Here is a 13,634-nt window from a genome sequence, read left to right as displayed (position 1 = left end):
AGTGGACAAGAAAGAAAATAAGATTTTTGTACCATAAAATACTTTTGTTGGAGCCTGTTGAGGGACACAGGTCACACTGTGCTAATCATCATGCTGCTTTGCTACAAAACCGAGGCATATACTGGTAGCAGGAGGGGTTACCCTGGGCTGGCACACAGTTGTATTGTTTACCAGTGTTCAGTCCTCCCATAGACAGTAGTATAACCCAAAAGTGAGAGACTGTCTGTATCCCTCAGTGGACTGCAAGAAAAAGGATTTTACTGTGAGTACAGAAATCCTTTTTGGCTTTAGGTATACTTTTTTGGGGGTTAGAGATTGTAAACCCTCACCTTATGAATATGATACATAAAAGTAAAAAACCTTCAGACTTTATAACCTCTTTTAAGTATTGTGTTATGGACTGATGGCCTATATTGGGTAAGGGGGGGTTTGGCATGAACTGGAAATACTGGTAGAAGCAGTTATGCGGGAGGTGAAATTAATTTTGCAGCTGTTGGAATGATTTCAGTACATCGTTCACAAACATCTGACAGACAAGTGTGATGCCCCTTAACTTCCATTGTTCCAAAAGTGCCCAATTTGGCAAGTTCAGTCAAGTATGATCACTCCACAGGGCAATATACTCCAAGAACCCCTTGCATTGCAACAAGGATTTAATTATGTAACCGTCCCCATTTTAATGAAACTATAAACTTTTTTTTTTTTGTTTAGGTTACTTCTATTTTTCTAACTGATGGTTGTTATTGCCTCATGAGTTTTACCATGTTTGTTTTAGGGTGTAAATGAAAGTTACAAGCGCAATCTTCAAGCTCTGAATAAGTTTGTCATGGTGAAATTCCTCAAAGATTCCATGGTGGATCCTTCTGATTCAGAGGTTAGAAAGATCTATCTCTTTTATCTTTGTTAATGTATTCCCAATATTGCCATGTTTTATCTATCAGAGAGCTATTCGGTTAAAACAGCCATTCATGTTGCTGCTTATTTCTTTCTTTCTTTTTTTGTTTTTAACATTCATTTCTCTAGTGGTTTGGATTCTACAAACCTGGGCAAGACAAAGAGACCATCACATTGCAAGAAAGTTCATTGTATTCTGAGGTAAAACAGCACAGTGATTTTATGAACTTTTTTTTTTTCTTCCTAACATTTTGCTTCATGTTGACGGTCTCCTCATATTATTGGGTTTATCCACAGTTTTTATTAGGGCACATTTACATCTGTGCAATCAGGTACAGTGTGTTTAATGTATGTTGCGCTAAGGCAGACTATTTAACTTGACTGCCAGCCCACCACAGTAGATTAGGAAATGCACCTGCAATGTTTTTCCCACCAGAGTGCGCCACAATGCAGGTTAGTGCGTTAGTTTGTTGGCATGTGCTGCAAGGCAGGTGGGTTTTGTTTTAAGTGTGTTAAGTGTTTATCGCAAGCCTGTAGGGATGAAGCTGAATCAAGTCCTGCAAGTGGTCTGCCCCTTTTAAGGCCTTTTTTTTTTCCTGCCAGAAAAACACTCTCAAAAACACAAAACAGAAGGGGTTTTTTTTTTCTGGCCCTAAACGCTGGGCTTAAGAACCACCTCCAGCCTACTTAACTCCTTTGTGTCTAAGGGTAAAACAAATCTTAGTCTAAGCACAATTTTGCAACTTTAACATGTGTTAGGTTTTGCTAACATATCCTCACAACTACTTTGTGTATCCAAGTGGACTATACCGTGGGTGTGTGTTTGTTTGTTGTTTTGTTTTTCAGAACAAATTGGGCTTTCATTTGGTGGTAAATGGTAATGGATATCTCGTGTGCGTGTGGTTTTTTTTTTTTTTTTTTTTTTTTTTTTTTTTACCAATGGAAAACAGGCCCACAATTGTGGGGGCGAAAAAAAAGATTCTTTTAAAGTTCTTGCCACTACCATAACCTACCACCAAGGAAAAATCCAAAATAATTTTTTCTGCTCATGATCGCAGAGATAACACATGTGTGTATGTTCGCTGTTGTTTGTACCCGTAGTACAGCCCAGAAACAATAGTGCACAATTTCCTTTTTTTTTCTTTCTTTTTTTTTTTTTTCTCCTCTGAAAGGACAGAGAGAGATGCAATGTATCCCTCTCCTCCATTCAGGGGAGCTTCACAGTCCCTGATCGCTGTGATAGCCAATCAAAGGTGACCCGGAATCGGGAGTTTGGCGCGCTTCTACTAGAGAGACAGATACGCAAATTAGCGGCCACGTGGAAAAAAGCCCAGTGCTGTGAAACTGCTAATTTATGTGCGCTCTGTGTCTAGGGGTTTACGTGCATGAACACATAGGATAACATTAATTGATTCTACAGGCAAAATGTTACCTCTAGGAGCAACCTTTTTTCGTTTGTTTTTTTGTGTGCGTGTGTGCGTGCGCGTGTGTGCATTGAGCTGTAGGCTTGGTTCACACCTATGCATGTGTTTTGTTTTTTGTTTTTTTTGTGCATTTTGCAGAAACTCACTACAGTCCATTTAACATGGTTTCCTATGGGACATGTTCACATCTGTGTTTTCAGCGCTGCATTTTGGGAGAGCGTCAGGGGCTTTTTTTTTTTTCCCCGCAGCAGATTGCAACATGCATAGATTTGAACCAGGCTTTAAGGTGTTTTTCAGAATTTGCTTGTTGCTCATGGCTTTTGCTGGATTCACTAGAACAATGCAATCTATAAAGCAACTTGCACTTGGGTTTGGATACTTTGAAACATGCGTGGACCTTTAAAATGTGATCGTGTTGAGGAAATATGAGGTTTCCTCTGCCTTCTGAACAGTAGCTATTTCTGTCTTTCTTTTTTTCTTACCAAGACCTCACTAACCAATTAGCGAAGAGTTGGGTTGCACTCTATTAATTCCTTTGCCAAATGACTTTGCACTGTAATTCCTGGATAGATTCCCAGTATTGCTTAAGGCCAGTTATTTTATTTATCCAGTGTTTGTAGTAAGGAACAGTTTTTATTATGCAATGTTCAGTGCTGGGTAATATTGTTTTTTGCAAACTCCAGACAAAGCATTTACTAAATTACAAGTGTCTTGGGAAGCTGCTGGCATACTCATTATGCTCCGATTGTACAATCTCATTATAATCTTTGCAAAAATGAAGTAGCGGTAGCCCTTCTTGAAGAATCCATTACATTTTTATCCAATCAGTCAAGCTCTTATACTGCATAGTTGTTGGTGGATCCAAAGAAGATTGTTCAGTCAATCAAAATTGCAAGTTGTATGAACAGCTTAACTGTAAGTCCTTGTTCACATGTGCTTCAGGCTGTATGGGAGCAACTTGTATAAGCACATTTTTCAACAGTTTTAGCAAGCATTGAGCAACTTTGCTGACTCCTTTAAAGCAGAGCTCTAGGCTTCCCCCCCACAAAGTCAGTAGCTACAATTTCTGTAGCTAACATAAGTACACTTGCCTATCCAGGGACCCAGCCATGTTCTCACCCAAGCCAGCATCTTCAGTAAGGGAAACCGGAAGTGAAGCCTTGCGGCTTAACAGCCGGCTTCATACTGCACATCCAAACTTCCCACTCAGATCGCCGTGGCACATCAGACCGGAAGAGGGAGTGGATACATGTCAAAAAAAGTGCCAAATGTGGCAGTGGGGGTGAAGTTCCACTTTAAAGAATAAATGACTTTCTGGTCAGGAAAGAACCTTATTAAATCAACTTCAGCAAAGTTGACATTGGGCTTCTAATTTTATTGAAGTATATGTTCAAAAAAGTATCTCTTGTTACTCTCCGCCTCCTCCAAACCTCCACTCTCCTTATTTCAAACAAATGGAAGTGAGAGGAGAAAAAGGAGAGGTTCAGGAGCTCACCGAGGACATTACAATTAGAATAAAAAAGAAAACATGAGAAAAAAAGATTACAGGGCCATTGAGTAGATGTGTATGAGTTATGTTTGGAGTATAAGGATATTGTTTAGTGTTACTTTGAGAACCTGTCAACTGCACTATGCACTGTGCTAGCTTGGTCAGTTTGTGTGGCTGGGCTTCTTTCTATGAAATACAGAATACCATGCCCACGCTCAACATGCCTGTATCTCCTGTAGACGGTATCCCCTACTACACCTACCGGTGTGCTGACTCCCAGAAGGTGATTTGCTGTCACTCAGCACAGTAGAAGCTGGGCAAGAGGGGAGATTGGGGGGGACTGCCCTTGCCAACTACGTCTCCCATAGTCACTATAGTTGGCCACACCCCTACAAAGTCCTAGTGTGTTGATTGATAGCGGCTCCCAGCAGAAGCCTTGCTGTCAATCAACACCATGAAGATTTATTTGAGCGCCCTTGCCAACTACACCTCCCATAGTCACTATAGTTGGCCACACCTATACAAAGTATTCTTAAATAATATTTCTTGTCTTCGTACTGTTTATGTGCTGTGTTCACAAATGCTTTAAATTGTATCTATACCCTATGGATAAGCACTCCTGAGTCATAGCCTGCCTTCTGAACTAGAGAGTTGCAGAGAGGAGGGAGAGTCAGGACAGATATCACAGCTTGCAACCAGCTATGATATGTAGTCCTTAGAAATTGAAAGTAAACTGCAGAAAAGAAGCTACAAAGCATGCAGGGAATCCAGGAAGTTGTGGAAAGAGATGACAGGCAGAACTCACAACATGAAAGGAGATTTTTTTTAATAAGCTTATATTGGATTGTTAAAAATGACGTTTTGTATTGCTATTACAATGGTGATGTTTTAAAATGAAAATCTGTGCTGTAACCATGGAATTCCTTTAGAGGGTAAAAAAAAAATGGTTAAAGAAGAAAAAAAAAAAAAAAGGCCTCTGCACCCACATTTAAGTACATACAAACCCAAACATGCTCATTAAATGTGTGAAAATGATAGTTGAGCTACACATATTGGGTGTTTCTATGCATACTGGAGCAAGAGCCATCTTTTATAGGGCTGTCATTTATGGTTCACTTAAAGTTTTTAAGCATTTCTGACTTTGTCTCTACCCCCTATTCTGTATAGTCTGGTTAGTCCCACCTCCGGTTACCTTCTTCCCCTAGAGTCTTGGTTTTTTTTTTGTTTTTTTAATAGGGTTATGCAGGTGGTCTTTTGGAGCTGGCTGGGAATCATGTAGTATTTTTGTAATGCTGGTATGGCCATATGTCTCCCAGCTGCTGCTGCTGCCACCACTCCAGTGGCCATCTTTGTTAAAGGCCTAGCGCTGGCTGATGATGCCACTTCCCAGCACTCTGCTGTGTTTGTTGAGTTGGGACAGTGTCATCTGGGAACATGCTACTCTGCATATGGTCAGCCTACTACAATTTTACTGGAGCTGCTGCAAGGGTCTAGGACCGTACTCTCCTCTGGTGCGGGGTCGATCCTTGGATCTCTGGCGGCTAATCTTCTTTTGTGCAAAAACTAAGCTGTGTCCTATCAAGAGATGTGCTATGATGATCCAGTGCCTCTTGTTTTGTATTTGAGGCCCCTTGCTTACAGACACTCCCTTGGAGGCGGCTGACCTTTCTGGGCAATCCATTCACATGGATGCTGTCTGCGTGGTCCTGGAAGGTTTCCTGTCACGCATGAAATTGGTACTCACACGTAGAGCGGTTAAAAAGCACCCTCCTCTAGGATTTATCTGATATGGATGAGGAGTTTGTTGTGGGCCAGTTCTGCCTGTGAAATATAAGGATTTGGATCATTTCCCCTCTGGTACTGAGGACAAGGCTTTCTCCTCAACTCCAGCGCAGAAGAAAGGGCTGGTGGCTGCCTTGATAATGTCTGTGCAGTAGACATTAAAGATTGAGGACCCTAAGGTACCTCCAGACATTTTTGCTGCTCCTTTTCAGTATCCTCTTTCCTTTCCCTCCCTACTTTTATATATTTAGATATTTAAAAAATTGGTAGAACCCTAAAATGGCCCTTCTTGGTGTCCAAATGGTTCTTGGCTCATTATTCCTTTTGAGGAGGCTTTCCTTAGAAAGTGGACCTCTTTCCAGTCACAGACCTGTGTTAGAAAGTGGATCTGTTTTCAGTCACAGACCTGGCTTTGTCTAGGCTTGTTAAGATTATGGTGATCCCGGTCAAGGAATCTCCTTCTTTCAGGGACCTGGCTGACAGGAAAGCTTAATCTATTGCACCTTCCATGTCTACTGGCACTGGCGTCTGTAATGCTTGCAGAATGGGCAAAACTGTTTCATCAAGGCTCTTTACATGGCTCTAGAGGACCAGCTTGTCCAGGTCCTAAAGTACTTGTAAGATAGGTTGGTGGATGCGGCCCTGGACTCGGTGTCTGCAGTTATTCAGCATTGCATTCTCTGGTTTACTTGCTTGTCAGCTAACCAGACTCCATCCAAGGCTCAGCTTTTGATTTTGGGTCGGTGGATGCAGGAGGAATCTGTTGCCTATCAATGCAACAATGCAACGAACTCCTGTGAGGATCCAGTCGGACAATACCATGGTGTTGGCCTATGTCAATTACTAAGGAGGAACAAGAAGTCCTGCAGCAGTGCTGAAAGTCACAAGTTTCTTTGGTAATTGAAACCTCACATTTCGTCACTCTCCAGATCTATATTCCAGCAGTGGAAAACTGGCAAGCAGACTGCCAAAGTAATCAAAGTTTAGACCAAGGTAAGTGGTCCTTACATCCGGAGGTCATCTGTCAGAGGTGACATGCTCTGGACGTGGCCCTTCTGGCATCTTGCACAACAGGAAGTTCAAGTGGAATGAGGAACTGTGGGCTGATTCGATGGATGCCCAAGATGTTACAATCTCCTCTATGCTGAAACTTCATCCAAGGCTAGTATGCCAATGTCAATGTTGTGTGACTGGTCATGGACACTTGCTGGTGTCTTCGCTATGACCAGGCTTGCTGTTTGGCGTCCAATCATCCATCCTGTTTCTAGAGTTGCTTCTCTATTGAAAGCCAGGTGCTGAAGGACAGGAGGCTGCCTGAACTGGCAGTTCTTACCATGCTGAAGTCTAAATCTCGGAAGTACCTGGAAAGCCTACATCCTGTGGTGCAAGTCTAGGCAATTTCATCCGCATTCCTTTTCTGTGGGATGGATTTTGGCCTTTTGTTTGATTGTAAATTTGATATCCGTAGCATTAGGGCCAGGTACTTTTTTAAATGTATTAATTTTTTTCAACAACTCCATGGCTATGTACAGTATTTGTTGTGTAATTTTATCCAAGGTTTCATATATGTGGCTCCTCCAGTAAGGCCTCCACTGTCACGATAGGACCTAAATTTGATACTCTCTGGTCTATAGAAACCTCCCTTTTGAGAACATTTGTAAACTCTCCTTGCAGACTTTCTCAGACTTTTGCCATCCTGGTTACCATTACATCTGCACTTTCAGAGCTGACGGACTTATCCTGGAAGTTCCTGTATTTGGTCTTGCACAGGGATAAGGTGGTTCTCTACTCGCATCTCTTTTCTTTCAAATGTGGTGTATGTATTTCACCTTTAAAGTGGTATTAAACCCAAAAGTTTATTATATTGCAGCTTACCAATCATTAGATGTGGTAGCTGCATCAGTTTTCTTTTCTTGGGCTTTTTTTTCCGTTTTCACCCAGTGACCTGGCCAGTAACTCAACTCCTGTATTAGAGAAACACCACTCTGGATGAATGAGCACAGCTGACAGTGGCATTGTCAGTCTGGGGGTGGGGGAGTGTAGGGTGGTGTTAAATGTATTAGCAGATTTTTATACGCTACCAAATTGAAGCCAAAACTCCAAATCGCACTTCTTTATCAGTTACAGCAAATGTTTTTTTTTTTTTTTTTTTTTTTCTTTTTGAGATAAAGGTTTCACATGAATAAATAAAATTTTTTATTTTTTAAGCATGCCTGCCAGTGTTAAATGGTTTGCCTCATCCATGTAAACTGATATATTCTGCTGGAGAGCTTCTGCTTTTGAAAAATGTACTTGCTGGCTGGATCACTAGATGAAGATACAAAAAAAGAGAGCCTAAAAAAAAAATGAATGCAGCCATCACATCTAAGAATTGGTAAACTGCAATATATTGTTTCCTTTTGGGTTTAATACTGGTTTAATTAGGACATTGGCCTGCCTGCTTTTTGTGAATTACTTATACATTTTCAGGAGATTTCACTACATACCTTGTTGCTGTTGTTCAGGCTGTGTGGGTTTACCGGTCAGCCATGGACTCAGTAAAATTTCGTAAAATGGATTATTTTTGTGTTGTGTGGTTTGCGTGTGGGTTTTTTTTTTTTTTGGATCCGCACTCCTACCACCATCCTGGCATCCGGGATGAGTGGGCGTAGTGGTGCTGGATGTCAGTGTGCTTCACCGATATCTTAAACCTATAAAGCAATTATTCATCTATCTACATCTTTACTAAGTTTTGCAAAGCTGATGTTGCTACTTTTTCAGATACATGTTTTGGCTGCAAGATTTTACTGGTGATAGTTTATTTTCTAGGAATTTTGGTGTTTTTTTTTTTTCTGTTTTTTTCACCCCTCAATGGTCACTGCTTTAGGATGTCTCTGTGGTCAGATTTAAAGTACAAAGCTGTATCCTTCAGTAAACAAAAGTGAAAAGTGTATTTTTTTTTTTTTTTTTTTTTTTTTTTTTTTTTGCACTTGCTGTAAAATCAATTTCTCTGCTTTCATTAGCCACCTGCTGCCCAGATCAGTTCTGACATTTTGTACATACATGTAAAAATCAGCATGTTTTTGCTAGAAAATTACTTGAAACCCCCAAACCATCTAAAGCAAGCAATATTTGGTGTGATTGCCTCTTTGCTTCAAACCAGCATCAGTTCTTAAACTTGTACACTTGCACAAAGTCAGGGCTTTTGTAGGATTAAAGTCAGGTGTATGATTAACCAATTATCCCTTTTTATTTTTATGCCTAGTATTTTTCTCCTGGGGGTGGTGCTATAACCCTAAAGTCAAGATGTAAAGTACTTGGCTGTGTCGTTCAGTGAATGCAGAGAAAGATTTTTGAGTACAAAAAAAATTCCATTTATTAAACACTAGCACAAATATTATGTAACATAAGAAATTGCTATCCTATATATTCTACAGGGTCTTTGCTTTCAGAAAATGTATAATGATTTTGTGTTTTTTAAAGTGTGTTTTCATGTACACTTCTTTTTTTTTTTTGTCTTCAAAATGGGGAAAAAAATTGACCTAGCAGCAAAAAAGTTGAACAAGCTGCTAGCAGGATTTTAATAAGCCTCAAGTAGTGCTGAGTCCTGGTAGTACTTGCAATCAGATCTGTGTTTTACAAGGAGCTGAATGGTGTTTTAAAGGCTTCAGCAAAGCTTGCTCTACCTACGTCCCTTATACAATATGAAACTGTGTAAACAAGGCCTTATCACTGTTTTTTCCCCTTAATAATAATATAAATTGTTTGTATATTTGTAGGATCGCTTGGGTTTGAGAGAGATGGATAAAGCTGGAAAGCTAGTGTTCTTGGCTGCAGATGGTGACCACCTCCAGTTTTCCGTGGAATGGTTCAATGAGAAAATCCTGCCCTTCCTTCGCTAATGTGTGGTTTTTGTTTTGTTTTTTTCTGCAGCTCTTTTCTTAAAATAGGCATTCCTGACAAATTGCACTGGAATAATATGCATTTTAGCTAGCAGCAGTAACAATGCACAAGCTCATCACAAAGTGGAAACATGCTCGTACTGCATTATCACTAGGATGCCAGTATGTTGGCTGTATACTGGCCCTCACCATGGATGTTTTCACTTTGTGTACATGTGAATTCCTTGTTAATCTTTATTACTCCTTGTCTGATATTGCAGGGATCTTTTCTCTACCAACACATATCCGTATTTAAAAATAGCATTTTTCTAGGTTTTTCCTTCCATTTACAACATCACAGGTCTATGGAATAGAATACAATGGGATTGATTTACTAAAGAAGCAGAGCATGTTCACATTTCAGCGTGATATTTTGCACTCGCAATAATAGAATTTAGATTTAAGTGTTTGTTTACTTTGCAAAACAAATTTTCACTTCGCTTAGAAAATAAGGTGAAGCTCTACTGACTTCACTCATCTATTCTAGGTTATTAAACTGAATGGCCTTTACTTCTTTAGTCCAGCCTTCTTTTCCCCCCTCAGAGAACAGGTGCAGGAACTCCCCTTTTCTGAGTCACCTCTTGTCTCTGACCCTACCCACCTCTGAGCAGCGTCCCTTGGTTCCACCCCCTACCCACCTCTGAGCAGCGTCCCTTGGTTCCACCCCCTACCCACCTCTGAGCAGCGTCCCTTGGTTCCACCCCCTACCCACCTAACAGTACCACCCTGGACCAAGTATAATTTTGTGGTGCTAAGTAATTTTTTTTTAATAAGACGTCTACCGCAACAATAGACTAACCCCCCCCCCCCTCCCCCCACAACAATGGACCCCAGCAACAACTGATCTCCCAGCATCAATAGACCTCTCCCTCAACAGTAGATCCCTCCCAGTAACATAAGACCCCTCTTCCCCAGAAACAATAGATATCCTACCAGCAACAATGGACCCTCCTCAACAAAATACCACTCCAGCAACAGATGACCCCCAGCAGCAACAACAGATCTCCCAGCATCAATAGAACTCTCCCTCAACAATAGCTCCCTCCCAGCAACAACTGACCCCCAGGAACTATAGATTCCCCACCAGCAACAATATACCCTCACCCAAAAAGAGATCCCCTCCAACTGCAATAGATTCCAAACTAGCCAGCATCAAAAGACCCTCCAGCACCCCTTGCCATTACTTACACTCTGTGCTGGAGGTGCCGGAACTGCGCCACCCTCCCCCCATGTTCCTGCTGAAAAAAAGTGCTGCCTGTAGTAAATCAACTTCATGGTCTGTTTTTCAAATGACTGCAAAAAAGGCTTTTGTGTTTCCAGAAGTATGGATACATTTTGTTTAAAGCCTAACTCCGGCCAAAGCATTTAGACAATTGACAGGTGTTAGCATCTCTGCCATACTTTTAGGCCTCATGCACACTGGACATTTTGGTAATTTCTCGTTTCCTCCTGACAGCAGTGTTTTTGGCAGAAAAAAAAAAACGTAACCCTTAAATGCATTGCAAGTGATTGGGCGTTATTTCATTTCATTGGCCAGAATGATTGAATGCATTTCAATGGCGAGAATAAAGTGACACAAGTTGTCTTAAATAACAAACATGTCTATACTTACCTGCTCTGTGCAGTAATTTTCACAGAGCAGCCCCGATCCTCCTCTTCTCAGGTCCCCTGTCGGTGCTCCTGGCCCTTCCCTCCTTTCAGGTGCCCTCACAGCAATCGGCTTGCTATAGGGGCACCCAAGCAGGCACGCTCCCAAGCCGCAGCTCTGCATGTCCATTCGCACATAGAGCTGTGGCTTGGCCCCACCTCCTCTCCTGATTGACTCACTAACTGTGATTGACAGCAGCAGGGGCCAATGTCTCGCGCTGCTGCCTCAGCCAATCAGGTGAGAGTCCCTGGAGAACCGAGGCTCTTATGAACATCGCTGGATCAAGAGGGTGCTCAGGTAAGTGTTACAGGACTGCTACAAAGAAGGGTGTGTTTTTTTTTTGGTTTTTTGTTTCATGCATAGGATGCATGAAGGTAAAAAATCTGGAGCCTTTAGAATCACTTTAACGCTTAACCACAACATTCATGCTAAGCCTGTTTAGTGTTTGGACGTGTTTACATGCCTTTTTAAGCATTTATTTTTTCTGCCAAAATGCTGCTTCTCCTGTACACGCAGGCAGTGGGTTTTTTTTCCTGCTCCAAATGCCCCTTTTTGTCTGTGTGCATGGACACAGGCTAACAGGCAGGGGCGTTTAGAGTCAGAAAAAGAAAAAAAAACGGAAAATAGCAGACGCCCCTTACCCATTCTATCCAGGCCCAAAGTTCTGCCTGGAGTTTGGATTTAGGGAAGAATGCTTATTTTGTGATAAAACTGACTTTTACTTGTCTTTCACCTAAATACATTGGCTAGTGCTACTAAGACATAATAAAACAAAACAAAATTCACCAGACTGAATAATTTGTGGCATAAATTAAGACTGCCACCTAAAAGACTCATTTTTGAAACCGCATAGAAACTAGTTTATATTTTGTGTTTATAAAATCTTTATTATGTAATAAACATTTAATACAAAGAGTACTATGTACACTGAAGTTGCAGAGCATTCTGAGGTTTCCAAAAAAAAGAAAAATACTCTGCAGCAGCGTCTTGCTGTCTCACGTGTAGCTTGAGCTCTAGCTGTTTAGATGTGTCCATTACACTCCTTTAAAAAAATAATTTGTAATCGGATGTTCAATTCTATTCAGTTGGTGACCTGGAATAAAAATTTATAGATCCCTGGAGACATCCCTTTTCCAGAAATTACCCCCCCCCCCCAAAAAAAAAAATCTACAAAACTTCTCCTATCCATGCTTCTGGCAGCAAGGATCACTGTTTGCTGAATACTGGAAGTGACCAGTGGTGCCACTTGACTAAGTTAAAAGAAAATTGAACTGGATCATGGTTCAAAACAAATTCACCTGCATCCTTCATAGTGACACAGCAAAAGTTGATAAAACGTGAGACCCATGGATTCAATGTTTGTCTGTCCCCTAGCAGGCCCTTGGTTGCTCCTCTTCTATGTCATCTCTTTATTCTCCTTTTATTTTCTCACCATTTACTTTAATTTCCAGGTTTCATCCTTTAACGCTTGATGTACTTTATTTTCTTTACCTGATCGCTTTTGCGGTTGTATTCTCAGGTATTTAGATTTTTTTTTTCTGTTGGATCCTCCCCTTTTTCCCCTTGCTACTGTTACCAATAAGTGAGTTTTCACTACATTTTGCATGTGTACCATGATATCCCCTTCATCTACTTTTGCACAAGGTGGATTGGAGGTTTGGACTAGTGATGAAGGTTGCCGGTTACCTTCCTTTTTTTTTTTTTTCTTAAGGAGTCTTGCCAGAGGGACCACTGGTTGCCACACTTGTGTGTTACAATGATTATTTGATCATTTTTTTTCCATGCATTGTAAATGTAGCTTTTTATACTTGAATGATACTCTGTAAAACTTGTTCTCCCTACACTCTGTTTTTCATTAATATTCTAATAAACAGATTGAAATATAAACAATTAATTAATTAAGGTTCACTTAACCACTTGCCATCCAAAGGATTACCCCCGTTCCTGACCAGGCCATTTTTTGCGATACGGAGCTGCGTTACTTTAACTGACAACTGTGCGGTCAGGCAACACTGTACATAAATTAAATTTGCCCTTTTTTCACACAAATAGAGCTTTCTTTCAGTGGTATTTGATCACCTGTGCGTTTTTTTTATTTTTGCACTATAAACAAAAACAGACTGACAATTTTGAAGAAAAAAAAATTGTTTGACTTTTTGCTATTAAACATGCCCAGTAAAAAAAAAAAAAATCAAATTTCTTCATAAGTTTAGGCCAAAATGTATTCTGCTACATGTCTTTGCTAAAAAAAAAAAAAAAAAAAAAAAAAAATTTCCAATACATGCAAATGAATTTGTTTACATGAAATTTATAGCATCTACAATGGTGGCAGGAGCGGACTGACAACTCATGGGGCCCCCAGGCAATAGGGGATCATGGAGCCCCTGTGTCCTTGCCCAAACTCAAAAAAGCCTATGAAAAAGGTACCAGGGGCATCTCATGGGGCCCCCTACATACCCTGGGCCCTTGGGCAGTGC

At 40.8% G+C, this 13,634-nt stretch overlaps 1 protein-coding gene across 1 annotated transcript in view; it reads left to right on the top strand.

The window, feature by feature from the left end:
* Positions 1-13,047, top strand: part of PPT1 (palmitoyl-protein thioesterase 1) — a 30,286-nt gene extending 17,239 nt beyond the window's left edge. Inside the window, exons 7-9 of the mRNA XM_089676691.1 lie at positions 776-874; positions 1,024-1,095; positions 9,348-13,047. Of these exons, the coding sequence (XP_089532817.1) occupies positions 776-874; positions 1,024-1,095; positions 9,348-9,470 (294 nt within the window). The 3' untranslated portion in view covers positions 9,471-13,047. The remainder of the gene's footprint in view (positions 1-775; positions 875-1,023; positions 1,096-9,347) is intronic.
* Positions 13,048-13,634: the final 587 nt, after the last annotated feature.

Source organism: Staurois parvus, unplaced genomic scaffold (assembly GCF_062004578.1).
Source record: "Staurois parvus isolate SC_StPar_1 unplaced genomic scaffold, SC_StPar_1.0 ptg000172l, whole genome shotgun sequence".
NCBI classification, from domain to species: domain Eukaryota; kingdom Metazoa; phylum Chordata; class Amphibia; order Anura; family Ranidae; genus Staurois; species Staurois parvus.
This window is presented reverse-complemented; position numbering and strand designations above follow the sequence as displayed.